We start from the raw sequence: 13598 nt of genomic DNA, 5'->3' as shown, positions 1-13598 counted from the left end.
ACAATAATTGTTGTTTGGACTTTTATAATCAGTTAATCACCCCTTCAATCTGATCATGCTGACTTTCTTCATAGAACACCAATAGCCTACCACTTACACTATGTTATGTTGAACATTCAAAATTTTCAATCACATGCATTTAAGAAATTGCAACTAGGCATATTGGTAGGTCCCCTTATATTATAACCTTGAGAATTATGAGAAAACCTTATCAACAAATCCACTATAAATATCATGCATATTCCTTTTAGGTTTATCGAAGCACACGTTCTAGCTAGTTCGTTAACCTTTAGCAAATATCATCTTCGATCTTGTTAATTATTTAGTTGACAAACTTCTTTTCAAAAATTATGGAAGCTTCACCTTCTTCCACTTTCATCTTTTTAAGTGTGGCTTACCTTCTTGTAGTTTCTATTGGAAATTCCAATGCCCAACTATCGACAAACTTTTATTCTAGCTCTTGCCCTAACCTCTTATCTACTGTGAAATCCGTCGTGCAATCTGCGGTCAACAATGAGGCTAGAATGGGTGCTTCCCTCCTTCGCTTATTTTTCCATGACTGCTTTGTTAATGTAAGTAAAACTATACGTTCAAAGATATCTCATTTCAAAATAGCATGAAATGCATGCATGTTTCTTTTAGTACCTCATTTTTAGGGTCTGTTCTCCCAGCTTATTTTCAATTCAGTTCAGTTCAGCTCTGGACAATATTTTTACTCTCACATATCACTATTCAGTTCAGTTCAATTCGATTCAGATGTTTTATGCCGAGGAGAACAAGCCCTTAATATCAGATGTGAAATGATATATTAATTGTTAAGTTTTTCTTCTAATGCATTTACTTTGTACGTAACAGGGTTGTGATGGATCGGTTCTACTAGATGATACTTCTAGTTTCACAGGTGAAAAGAATGCATTCCCAAATGCTGGATCCCTAAGAGGATTTGATGTCGTAGATCAAATAAAAACTGCAGTTGAAAAAGCTTGTCCAGGCGTTGTCTCGTGTGCTGACATTTTGGCCATTAGTGCGAGAGATTCTGTAGTTATTGTAAGCGATAATTGTGTACATAACAAACCCGATAATCTTATTGCTACTTTAAATTTTGTAGCTAATTTTTAGCAGTCTAATATATCAGATGCTGTTTTGTTTTTGTTTTTGTGGTTGTACGTAGCTTGGAGGACCAACTTGGAACGTGAAGTTGGGAAGAAGAGATGCCACAACTGCGAGCCAATCTGCTGCAAACACTAACATCCCAGCACCGACTGCTAGCCTCAGTGCTCTCATCAAAAGTTTCAGCGATCAAGGGCTTTCCACCACCGATATGGTCGCTTTATCTGGTAATTCTTGTTATTTCATTAATTAGTACTCTATCCGTCTCAAAATATACTAAAGTATTATCATCTTACATATACTTCATGCAAATCTAAACAAATTATCTTTAATAACGATCATAATTATTCATTAATTAATACAAGGATATTTCATCTTACGTACAAAGATCAAGAAAATCTAAAAACCATGATTCAAATAATGTGAGAAAAGGACATCGTGATGCTTCTGGCTAACAGAAGGCCATAATTACATGTTGCTTGCGTTCCATTGTGATTGAAGTACAAGATTATTGACCAAGTACCTTTCACTGATACTTCTCGTGTTTATCAACACTTTCGTATTAGTATTTTTTTTGTAAAACAAACTAAATATCATATATTCTACTCCTTCCCTACGTAAATAAAAGTAACAGTAATAGATCACATTCTTTTAAGATAATAGTAGTGACTAGGCCATAAATAAAAGAAGATAGTAGTGAGTAGTGACTACCAGGCGTTCATATTAGCAAAAATTAGTAAGGGTTTCACCTTATAATCTTGACGTTATATGTTCCATCTTATTAGTTGTGGTTCTCAAGGATGCACATGTAATTCCCTTGATTATCCCTCGTTTTTAAGTGATCAGTTCACTAAGTTGGACGGTATTTTATGTAGAAGTTGTAATCTAGTAGGATAATTCGTCTCACTCTATTAAAAAAATTACGATAAAAGTAGCGAGCTATAATAAGTGTAACAACCAAATAAACCACTTAGAAAAGTATTCTTGTGATTATATATTATATTATTATGTACACCATTCGATTTTTATTAGTTTATATTACCCACTTTTTTTTCTAGTTTTTGGAATGATCCTACCAGTTTTATGTTTACCTTCTCACCATATATACTTTTCTTGGCCCACAAACATTAACTTTTCAATACATGATGTAATAATATTTTCTCTTCCCTTTTATGACACATATACCTATTTATCCTAAAATTATGTGCCCAAAATAATGGGTAAACAAATAAAAAATCCATGGGTGTAGAAGTATAGCTGAAGAAGTACTTGAAAACTATTGTATTATAATTACTAACTCAACTCTATAGATACTAAGTAATCTACATCAGAAGAGAAAAGGAATAAACTATAAACTAATTATTCTTCCTTACACCTTGCATGACAAAGAAGACAATAAGACATAACCAAAAAGAACATGAACACCAGCCTAGCTTGGGACAGGCTGTTCCATTACCTACCAATAGAAAACAAGTAATTAATCCGTAAATATTTTTGTGGCCATTGTTGTTTTTGCGTAGTCATTTATATTTTCAATTATTTCATTCTGGTTAGGAATTTTAATTTCTATGCCAATTATAGCTATATTGGGTGCCTATGTTTCGTATTAAAATAAAAAGAAACATACTTTGTGTGCCAATATTGGTTTTTGGTGGATAAGTAATTGATTTTTTTAAAAAATGGGGTAATTTGATTTTTTAGTATGTATAAAAAGTCAGGTTTACAGTACCATAGGTAAACTTAAATCTTCGGTAACAGGTATATCACCATTCAAAATTATACTCCATTTGTCCCATTATATAGTGCTTGTTTCTTTTTTACACGGTCTTTAAGACGTAATTTTAACCTTTAATATCTTCAATTATGTATTAATAAAAAATATAAAAAGTTGATATTATGAAAGTACACGTTGAGATAGGAGTAGGTTTTTTTGTATATAATAATGAGAATAATTGGTCAAAGATTTTAAAGTTTAACCCAGCAAAAATGAAGTAGGTATTATATTATGGGACGGAAGAAGTATTAATTACATTAGTTGACATTTTATTAACAAGTTTCTTTGTCATATTAGCTTATTATAATGTTGTGTTTACAATCCTAATAGTAAGTTAGTAACAAAAGAAATACAAACTTCTGATATATCAATAAATCTTGTCCGATACGCATAATTCTAATGTACTTATGATGAAATTATCTATTACTAGGTGCGCACACCATTGGTCAAGCAAGATGCACAACATTTAGAACTCGCATTTACAACGAGAGCAACATTGACGCATCATTTGCGAAAACAAGGCAAGCAAATTGCCCAAGTGCTAGTACATCAGGCAGCAACAACTTAGCACCCTTGGACATTCAAACCCCTAATACCTTTGACAACAAATATTACAACAACCTTGTTAACCAAAAGGGTCTTCTACACTCTGACCAACAGTTGTTCAGTGGTGGTTCCACCAACGCCCTCGTACAAACATATAGCAGCAATCCAAGCAGATTTAACACCGATTTCGTCGCGGCCATGATCAACATGGGTGATATTAAGCCGCTCACCGGATCCAATGGTCAAATTAGGAAGAATTGTAGGAAAACAAATTAGTTTCTGTTTAGGTGGTGTGACCTTGATTAATACTACAAGCACGCATACGCCACATAATATAATGTTTTGTTTGTCATAGTTTGGTTCAAAGGAACCTTGATTGGTAGTGCTGTTTTACCAAAATTGATCAAGTAAGAGTTACTTGTGCTTTAAGTTTTCTTTTTGTCTGTACTATTGTAGGAAGTTGGGTGATAAAGATCAAAGAGTTCGTTGTAATTGTAAAAAGTTTGCTCTTTGTGGTTCTTGACTACGGATTGGAGCACTGTTTGGTATAAATGAAATAAGTTTCTGAAGGGTAAACGTACATGTTTTATCCATTTCTTAAAGTTAAAATAGTTATGCTTTTTGTTTACTTTTGGTTTATAAAGATGTTCCTATTTTTACTTTAGTTCTTATTTGGTAAAGTTTGTTCCATTTTCAATTATTCCGGACAATTTATTGGACTCATATAATTTAATAGTTTTTCACATAACTACATTCTCTTACCCATTTAAATACGAAATAAACAAAAGGATTCACTTTTACACTCTCTCTTCTCCCCTCATTTATATTTATTGCTACGGTAAATAGGAAGATCTTTTGGAGATGAGGGAGAATATTACAATATATATTATGATTCGAATTTTTTTTGGCCTATAATTGTATAATACTTGTTGGCTGTTGCCACTTTATTTTATTGACCGCACCATTATTAATTAGTAATCACTCACCACTATTAAAAATCTAAAGCAACAATTTTAGCTAATAACAAAAATGACATAGACATATATGAACATATTCTATAAGGGTTCAAAATGAACAAAAGAAGAAATTAAGTATTACACGTAAAAAAGCTACATCTATTCCTTTTTGTCCTTCTTGGTTATTTTTTTTCTCAACTTCTCACTTCATATATATTTTTGTTTGACCCACCACCAAATAAAAAAATCCAATATAAAAGACCACCAGGTAGATTTTTTTTTTAATTATTATTTGTACATGGTAAACGTTCCTCCTACTACAAGTCCGCAATTACATATGTATACTAGAGCTGTACCATACTTGGGTTCAGATTAGTAATTATCAGGTTGTACCATACTTGGTTTCAGGTCACTTTCGGGTTGCTTCGAGCACGAAACATGTCATGAATTTTGTGTGGCTCTGCTTCAAATTTGTATCATTGTTTAAGATTCCATTGAGAATCAATGCTTGAATATTTCAGCTAGTTATATGCCTTTTTATATTAGTGTTAGTTTATTAATTATGTTACTATGTGGTGAAGTCAATGACAAATCGAGTTATCAACATTCAACAAGTCGGGTAAAATCGGGTACATGTAGCGACAAAGTCGGGTAAAATCGGGTAACATGTAGCGACAAAGTCGGGTAAAATCGGGTAACATGTAGCAACAAAGTTGGGTAAATCGAATAACATGTAGCCATAAGTCGGGTACAATCAGATAACGTGTAGCAACAAATCGGGTAAAATAATGTACCGAGTCGCAACAGGTCTAGTAAAATCAGATAACATGTCGGGTTAATGACAAGTTACGCGAGTTATAATCAGTTTCAGGTCTCAATCTGGTCATGTGTTGAATCGGGTTCAGATCGTTGTCAGGTCGGATCATTTCAGTTATCGGTCTTTTTTGGACGGGTATTAGTTAAGATTCTAGTCATAGAGTATCGGGTCAAAAGCAAGTATCAGTTATTATCAGGTCGGATACAAGTCAGGTTACATGTGACCTATTTTACTAAGATTTCAGGTGTAAATCAGCTATAGGTCATTGCAGGTTTATCAGATAACGAGGTCATTTTTGACCGATCTAATGTTTATTCAAAAATTGCATCCAAAGAGACAAAGTCAAAACTTCCATAGCTTCAGCCTATCAACTCTATCTAGTTTGGCCACAACAGCATGGTCATAAATCATGAGCTAGGTCCCACTTTGACAAATTGTACACCACACCAATGATCAACCATTGCAACATTTTTGTCTTCTATTCATGTTCCTTTATTCAAAAGTCTCGAGAACAATTATAATCTTGGATTGGTCGGTTAAATCTGCCCTTTGATCAATTACACTACTGGACTTTTCTTTATGCTACACTTATATCCTGCCGCTAATTACTACGTTCAAGATAAAATCACATGCAACTAGGCATGTTATTAGGGCCCCACATAATATAACCTTGATCAAGGTTTACCTGTAAGACCATTATAAATATCATGCACTTCCAACAAACTTGCTCCAAGCACACAGCCTAGTTTGTTAGCTATATTTGCTTGTTAATGCTTTTGCTAACAAACAAATTTATTTCTAAAATTATGGCTTCATCTTCTTCTGCCATGGTGTGCTTAGCCATGGCTTACCTTCTTGTGGCTTCTTTTGGGAGCTCAAATGCCCAACTAACCACAAACTTTTACTCTAACTCTTGTCCCAATCTCTTTTCCACCGTGAAAGCCGTTGTACAATCTGCTATCAATAAAGAGGCTAGAATGGGAGCTTCTCTTCTTCGTTTGTTCTTCCATGACTGTTTTGTTAATGTAAAAATTCTAACATGATCTCTTTTCAAATGACATGTACTTCCTCCGTTTCATATTACTCGCTAATTACTCAATTCGCGGACTCCTATGCAGTTTTTGGAGAAGAGAGAGGTAGAGAGTAAAAAGAAAAGGGATCCATCATCCATGTGAGAGTAGAGAGATAGAGTTTATTGCCCAAAATGAAAAGTGTACGTAGCAACTAGCAAGTAATGTGAAACTTCCCAAAATGAGTTTATTGTCGCAAGTATTATGAAACGGAGGAAGTATGTGCGTTTTTATGTAGTAAAATGTATTCTTTAAATTTTGGGTATCCTCGAAACTTGTAATAGAACATAGTCCAATATTCTCTAATGAAATTTTCATTTTTTAACGTACATTATACAAATAACAGGGATGTGATGGATCAATTCTACTAGATGATACCTCAAGTTTCACCGGTGAGAAGACTGCAGTACCTAATAATGGCTCAGTTAGAGGTTTTGAAGTGATCGACCAAATAAAGTCCGCAGTTGAGAATGTTTGCCCTAGCATGGTCTCATGTGCTGACATCTTGGCAATTACTGCTAGAGATTCTGTTGTCATTGTGAGTAAAATTTAAGATGAACATGTATTGATATTACTTCTGTGATTAGATAATTTCATTAGTCTAAGATTAAGTATATTTCCATTGATGATTGTTGTAAAGTGCAGTAACTTTACACTTGTTTTGCATAAAGTAATGCTTTCATATATTTATCATAACAATAAACAAGCCATTATATAGGCTTTACAATAAACAAACTTAACTAAAGAATAGGAAATGCATTAGAAAGTGGGTAATCATGGCCCACAATGTACTCCACTAACTCTAACTTCTAGCCACTAACAATTAACTACTTAGTCCACTACTAATTTTGGGGCAGTAACAAACACACCCCCTTGCCCTCAAAATCAGTTACACCCATTTTTGACCTGAAATATTCATGTTTTCCAACAGACAATGACTTTGTCAAAACATCTAGCTCCTGCTCCTCCCACAATGCTTCAGCATAATTAACTCTTTTGCAACAAGATCTCGAATGAAATGACAACGTATATCAATATGCTTTGTTCTGCTATGGAATGCCGGATTTTTTGCCATGGAAATTGCTGCCTTATTGTCACAGTAAATCTGAGTTGGACCAAGTTGCTCTTCTTGGAAGTCTGAGAGTAACTTCCTTAACCATACCGCCTGACATGCTGCAGCAGTTGTGGCGACGTACTCAGCCTCTGAGGATGACAGAGCCACCGTTTCTTGCTTCTTTGAGCTCCACGTAATAGCACCAGAACCCAAACTGAAAACACAACCAGATGTGCTTTTCCTAGTATCGAGACTGCCTGCCCAGTCACTGTCAGTATACCCAAGCAACCTGCACTTGGATGCTTGTGAGTACCAGATTCCGTAAGCATGAGTTCCTGCTACATACCTCATGATCCTTTTCGCTGCTCCAAGATGATGCATAGTTGGATTATGCATGAACCTAGAAATAACACTAACGGAATATGCTATATCCGGTCTTGTATGAGACAAGTAATTTAAACCACCAACCATGCTCCTAAAATACGGTGCATTTGCCGAGCCCGTACCATCATCAGCTGTGAGGGACTCATTTGGGTTCATGGGAGTCGGAGCTGTACTACAATTTTCCATATTGAACCTTTTAAGCAGGTCATTTGCATATTTTCGTTGAGAAATGAAAATCCCTCTAGCACATTGATTCACTTCAATCCCAAGAAAATAATGTAACAACCCCAAATCCGACATTTCAAAAGTTTTCATCATAGAGGACTTAAATTCAGCAACAAGTGATTCACAAGAACCCATATATATCATATCATCGACGTAAAGACAAACTAACAGTAAGTCAGTTTTACCTCGTTTCTTCACATATAAAGTAGGCTCATTTTTGCTTCTTTCGAACCCATCATCCAAGAAATATGAATCAATCTTGCTGTACCATGCTCTTGGTGCCTGCTTCAGGCCATACAAAGCCTTCCTTAGTCGATAAACTTTATCTTCTTTTCCCGTCACAGAGAACCCTTCAGGTTGTGTGACATATACTTCTTCCTCTAGCTCACCATTTAGGAACGCAGACTTCACATCAAATTGGTACACAGGCCAATGTTTTTGAGCAGCAAGAGCTAAGAATGTTCTCACTGTTTCAAAGCGAGCTACTGGAGAGAAAGTCTCTTCAAAATCGATGCCTTGTTGCTGAGCATATCCTTTCACAACTAGACGCGCCTTGTGCTTGTCTATACTACCATCAGCATGGTATTTGGTTCTAAATACCCATTTGAGCCCAATTGGAATCTTACTTTGAGGAAGATCAACTAGCTCCCATGTAAGATTCTTTTTGATGCATTTTATCTCTTCTTTCATTGCATTTTCCCACACTTCTTGTCCTGCAGCATCTGCATAAGAAATAGGATCTGATACAAACAGGGCAAAGGTACATGTATCATACAATTCTCTCAAAGATTTGGTTTTCCTTGGAGGTGATTCGGATGCTGAGTCTGATTCAGAACTAGAATAAGGACTTTGGTTTCTAGGGGAACCATTGTTGCTTGATGAGGAAGGACCCAAACTACTGCTTGAGGATGTGGATGAAGAGATGGTGCTTTGTTCAGCTGCTTCTGCTGCTACGTTAACGGGCGTTGCTGCTGCTATGTCACCTGGTGAAAGTTCAAAATCTCCTGAAGCTCCTGTTAACATTGTTTCCCCTGGATCAACAAGACTCCAATCCCAGCTTTCACCTTCATTGAACTCCACATTTCTACTTATAAACACTTTACCACTTAATGGATTATACAAGCGATATGCCTTGGACTGTGCACAATAGCCAATGAAAATACACCTAACAGACTTCTCATCTAGCTTAGTGCGAATGTTGACCAATGCATATGCTACACATCCAAAAACTTTTAAGTGGCTTACCCGAGGTGGTCTTCCTTTCCAGGCTTCATAAGGGGTCTGATTTAGGACCGCCTTTGTCGGAGAAATGTTGAGAAGATATACAGCTGTTGCTATCGCTTCTCCCCAGAACTGATTTGGAAGCTTCTTCTCTTTCAGCATGCATCTTGCCATTTCAACTACAGTACGATTCTTTCTTTCCGCCACACCATTTTGCTCTGGTGAGTACGGTGCTGTGAGTTCTCTACGAATGCCAAACTCATCACAGAAATCAGAAAACTCATTGCTCAGAAATTCTCCACCACGATCAGTCCGGAGACATTTAATGTAGCAACCACTCTCTTTCTCCACCAAGGCTTTAAATTTCTTGAAATACACAAAGGATTCAGATTTGAATTTCAAGAAATAGACCCAACTTACACGACTGTAATCATCTGTGAAGAGTAAAAAATATTTACTCCCTCCCAGAGATTCTGTTTTCATCGGACCACATAAATCAGCATGTACTAACTCAAGCACATATGATGCTCTCCACGACTTACCATTAGGAAAAGATTTTTTACGTTGTTTTCCAAGCACACATCCTTCACAAAATCAATGGCACTGATTTTTGGCAACCCAATAGCCATATGCTTGTGACACAACAATTTCAACCCATTGATATTAAGATGACCATAGCGTAAATGCCACAATTTTGCTTCATTATTACCTTTAGCAACTAAAGCACATTGAGTAACATTTGAGACGGCTAAAGGAAACATTTTGTTCTGGGACATGTGAACATTAGCTATGGACTGGCCATTTTTCGTATCTTGAATGACACAACACATATCATTAAACGTAACAGAATATCCAGAACTCATAAGTTGTCCAACACTTAACAAATTATGAGCTAGACTAGGAACATATTGCACATCATAAAGAAGCTTTACGTTACCCTGAGTTGTGTTGATTGCAATTGTACCTTTTCCTTCGACTTGAATCTTCTTGTCATCACCAAGTCGTACCTCGCTTTTCTCCGCCTCATCAAGATCTCGAAATAATGACTTTGCACCCGTCATATGATTCGAGCATCCACTATCGATGAACCACACATCATTTGAATCAGCACCAAAGGGAGAATGTGCCATAAACAACTTACTTTCTTCTTCAACCTTCTCTGTGAAATTGACATGCTTCTGCTCATGTCGTTGTTTGGACCAACAATCCACCTCCTTATGCCCGTACTTCTTGCAGTAATGGCATTCTCCTGCAAATTTACCAACACCAACTTTACCTCCTGAAAATTGACCACGTCCTCCTCTGCCATGGCCACGACCTCGACCACGAAATCCACCTCTTCCATTTCCACGACCTCCATTGCTTTCAGACCTCCAGTTATTTGAGGGCTCTCCTTTCACCTGAAAAGCTTTCTCTTCCACCTTTTCCTCATTTCTCCTGAACCTATCTTCATGAGCTAACAAGGAACCCATCAATTCATCAAAGGAATAGGTTGTCATGTTTTTTGATTCCTCAATTGCAGCAACAACATGATTGAATTCTTTAGTTAAACTTCGCAATACTTTACTGACTACATTACTATCAGTAATATCTTCACCATATGATTTCATTTGATTCACAATGGCAGACACTCTAGACAAATAATCTTGCACTGATTCTTTGTCTTTCATTACTAGACCTTCAAAATTACCACGTAAGGTTTGCAATTTAATTGAGATTACCTTACTATCACCATGGTACTTCCTTTTTGAGAATTTCCCATGCCTCTTTTGAAGAGCTAGCTGCTGAGATTCGTGGGAAAATTGAGTCATCCAGTGCTCCTTGGATGTATAACAAGGCCTTTGCATCCTTCTTTCGATTCTCTCTTAATCGTTGATCGGGCTCCGCCGGTATTTCAATCGGCTCGGTATACCCTGTGGCCACCATGTCCCAAAGATCCTGGGATTTGAAAAGAGTTTGCATCTTCAAACTCCACATTTGATACTTCTCCCCTTAAAAATTGGTATAAGAGGTTGAGTAGAAGAACTTACACCATTTGTTGCCATCAATTTGGTCAATTTCCTCACAGTGTTTCACTCGTGTGTTTTGTGTTTTTGGAAGAAGGTGGGTTTCCTCTCTAACTTACTCTTTCCTTCTTTTCTTTAATCACGTTTCCCCCTTTTTTTTTTTTTTTTTTTTGAGGACCTAACCTGACTTAGAGAAAAAAAGAGCTGCACGTGTCTTCCTTCTCTCTAATGCTCTTGATACCAAATTTGTTGTAAAGTGCAGTAACTTTACACTTGTTTTGCATAAAGTAATGCTTTCATATATTTATCATAACAATAAACAAGCCATTATATAGGCTTTACAATAAAAAACTTAACTAAAGAATAGGAAATGCATTAGAAAGTGGGTAATCATGGCCCACAATGTACTCCACTAACTCTAACTTCTAGCCACTAACAATTAACTACTTAGTCCACTACTAATTTTGGGGCAGTAACAAACAGATCGGTCATATATTTTTGTTGTTGTAGCTTGGTGGACCAACTTGGAACGTGAAGCTAGGAAGGAGGGACGCTAGGACAGCCAGTCGAACCGCCGCAAACAACGACATCCCGCAGCCAACGTTTAGCCTTAGTCGATTAATCTCCACCTTCCAAAAGCAAGGACTTTCCACAACCGACATGGTCGCCTTATCTGGTATATTACATACATCTCTTGTTTACCAATGTGATTTTGCAAGATGTTTTTGTGTTGAAACCCATAGAATGCCCACTTGTGAGTGTCACACATTGGAGAAAGAGAAGAGAATAAACCACTTTATAAGATTAGGAGTGGGTTTAACTCTCCTCCTCCTTATTGATTGGGTTACCCAGACCCATTTTCATATAATCCAAAAATTAACATTTTGCGACTCCATAAACGTTATGTTGAAGTGTCCTTATGGTGCTTATTTTTTGCACCAACCTTATTATAGTAAATCTTGTCCTCATAATACCAACTTATGATGACATTATCTAGGCGCACATACAATTGGACAAGCAAGGTGCACCAGCTTCCGGAGTCGCATATACAACGAGAGCAACATTGATGCATCATTTGCACAAACAAGGCGTGCAAATTGCCCAAGAGCAAGTAACTCGGGGGACAACAACTTAGCACCATTAGACCTCCAAACCCCAACTTGTTTTGACAGCAACTACTACAAAAACCTCATCAATCAAAAGGGCCTTTTACATTCTGATCAACAGTTGTTCAGTGGTGGTTCCACCAATGCCCTCGTCCAAACATATGGTAGCAACCCTAGTAAATTTAACACCGATTTCGTCAGTGCCATGATCAACATGGGAGATATTAAGCCACTCACTGGATCCAATGGCGAGATTAGGAAGAATTGCAGGATGATTAATTAGCTACTTTAATCCTGGCGGGGTAAAGTACTATATTATATGACGGAGGAGTAGTATTTATTAATCAAAATATAAAAATTGTATTTAATTTGAAGCTTTAATTTTATTCACATTTTTAGTTTGGTGATATTAAGAGTTTGTTGTAACTGTAATGTTTAACGAGTTGTATTCAAGTGTACTATTTTGGTATAAACTTACTTGGTACTTGGTAGTATAATCTGTAATGAACTTTTAGGGTGATATAATAATCCACTGCACAAGTACTTTAGAAGTTCAAATAGTGGATATTTCTTGTCTTTTCCAGCCACCATGTTGACGAGTCGACCATCTTACCAACTAAGCTAGTGAAGATCTTCCCATGAGACACCACACAAGGTAATGACAATACTTTAATAAATTAATAATCACGACTTCTCACTCCACTCGTATATAAACCTCAAAACTCTTTGTTCATTGTAATATACATGAATTATCTGGCACTAGGATTAACCAAGTACGGAGGTCTGCTCAATTCTGAAATTTGTTTAGGTTTATTAGTGGGATACTAAATAAATCTTATATTCTGAAATTTGTACTCTCTTCTAATATAATAAAAACGTTTGTCCTATGCATTTAGATGTAACATAGCTGATACATTATTAGTAAACTATGTTATTTATTGTGTCGATTGTTCTTTAATTATCGTTACAACACTCTCATTGCCACATACCAAACATGCCACTAGGATCATATTTATTAATTACTCCAAAATGAGATAATAATTCGCCCTTCACACCATCTTGAATTGCATTATTTAGTATTCTCTTCTACAACCATCTAAATTCACATTGAAACTCTCTATTTTGTGTCGTTTCATATTTTAGTAAGTATATTATCTCCAATCTAACCATACGTTAGTGTAATCCATCCATACCCTAAGTTTATAGGAAAAGGCCAGATCTATGTATAAAATAAAAGGTTCTAGAAACCTTTGTTGCTACAAGAGATTATTGCCTCCAGATTAATGCAGTTGTTCGTGGTCATATCGAAACAGTGAATCCTAGTTGAGA

The 13598-nt window shown here is 36.2% G+C and overlaps 3 protein-coding genes across 3 annotated transcripts; all 3 read left to right on the top strand.

The window, feature by feature from the left end:
* Positions 1-242: 242 nt before the first annotated feature.
* Positions 243-4032, top strand: LOC104908326 (peroxidase P7). The gene is made up of 4 exons (XM_010697420.4): positions 243-572; positions 856-1047; positions 1172-1337; positions 3315-4032. The coding sequence occupies exons 1-4, from the start codon at positions 351-353 to the stop codon at positions 3704-3706; spliced, it is 972 nt and encodes a 323-aa protein (XP_010695722.2). The 5' UTR covers positions 243-350; the 3' UTR covers positions 3707-4032.
* A 1886-nt stretch (positions 4033-5918) lies between these two features.
* On the top strand, positions 5919-6899 carry LOC125491570 (peroxidase 4-like). Its single transcript, XM_048638826.2, has 2 exons — positions 5919-6228; positions 6620-6899. The coding sequence occupies exons 1-2, from the start codon at positions 5974-5976 to the stop codon at positions 6824-6826; spliced, it is 462 nt and encodes a 153-aa protein (XP_048494783.2). The 5' UTR covers positions 5919-5973; the 3' UTR covers positions 6827-6899.
* Positions 6900-11555: 4656 nt separating this feature from the next.
* On the top strand, positions 11556-12706 carry LOC104908359 (peroxidase 4-like). Its single transcript, XM_048639293.2, has 3 exons — positions 11556-11567; positions 11674-11839; positions 12161-12706. The coding sequence occupies exons 1-3, from the start codon at positions 11556-11558 to the stop codon at positions 12550-12552; spliced, it is 570 nt and encodes a 189-aa protein (XP_048495250.2). The 3' UTR covers positions 12553-12706.
* The last annotated feature ends 892 nt before the right edge of the window (positions 12707-13598 follow it).

The sequence above is a fragment of the Beta vulgaris genome, chromosome 2, assembly GCF_026745355.1.
Source record: "Beta vulgaris subsp. vulgaris cultivar EL10 chromosome 2, EL10.2, whole genome shotgun sequence".
NCBI classification, from domain to species: Eukaryota; Viridiplantae; Streptophyta; class Magnoliopsida; order Caryophyllales; family Amaranthaceae; genus Beta; species Beta vulgaris.
The sequence above is the reverse complement of the archived record's forward strand: the minus strand, read 5'-3'. Positions and strand labels throughout refer to the sequence as shown.

Coding starts and splice junctions, on each gene's coding strand:
- LOC104908326 (XM_010697420.4), top strand. CDS start 351: ATGGAAGCTTCACCTTCTTCCACTTTCATCTTTTTAAGTGTGGCTTAC. Junction 573..855: donor TCCATGACTGCTTTGTTAAT/GTAAGTAAAACT, acceptor TGTACGTAACAG/GGTTGTGATGGATCGGTTCT. Junction 1,048..1,171: donor CGAGAGATTCTGTAGTTATT/GTAAGCGATAAT, acceptor GGTTGTACGTAG/CTTGGAGGACCAACTTGGAA.
- LOC125491570 (XM_048638826.2), top strand. CDS start 5,974: ATGCTTTTGCTAACAAACAAATTTATTTCTAAAATTATGGCTTCATCT. Junction 6,229..6,619: donor TCCATGACTGTTTTGTTAAT/GTAAAAATTCTA, acceptor TACAAATAACAG/GGATGTGATGGATCAATTCT.
- LOC104908359 (XM_048639293.2), top strand. Junction 11,840..12,160: donor CGACATGGTCGCCTTATCTG/GTATATTACATA, acceptor GACATTATCTAG/GCGCACATACAATTGGACAA.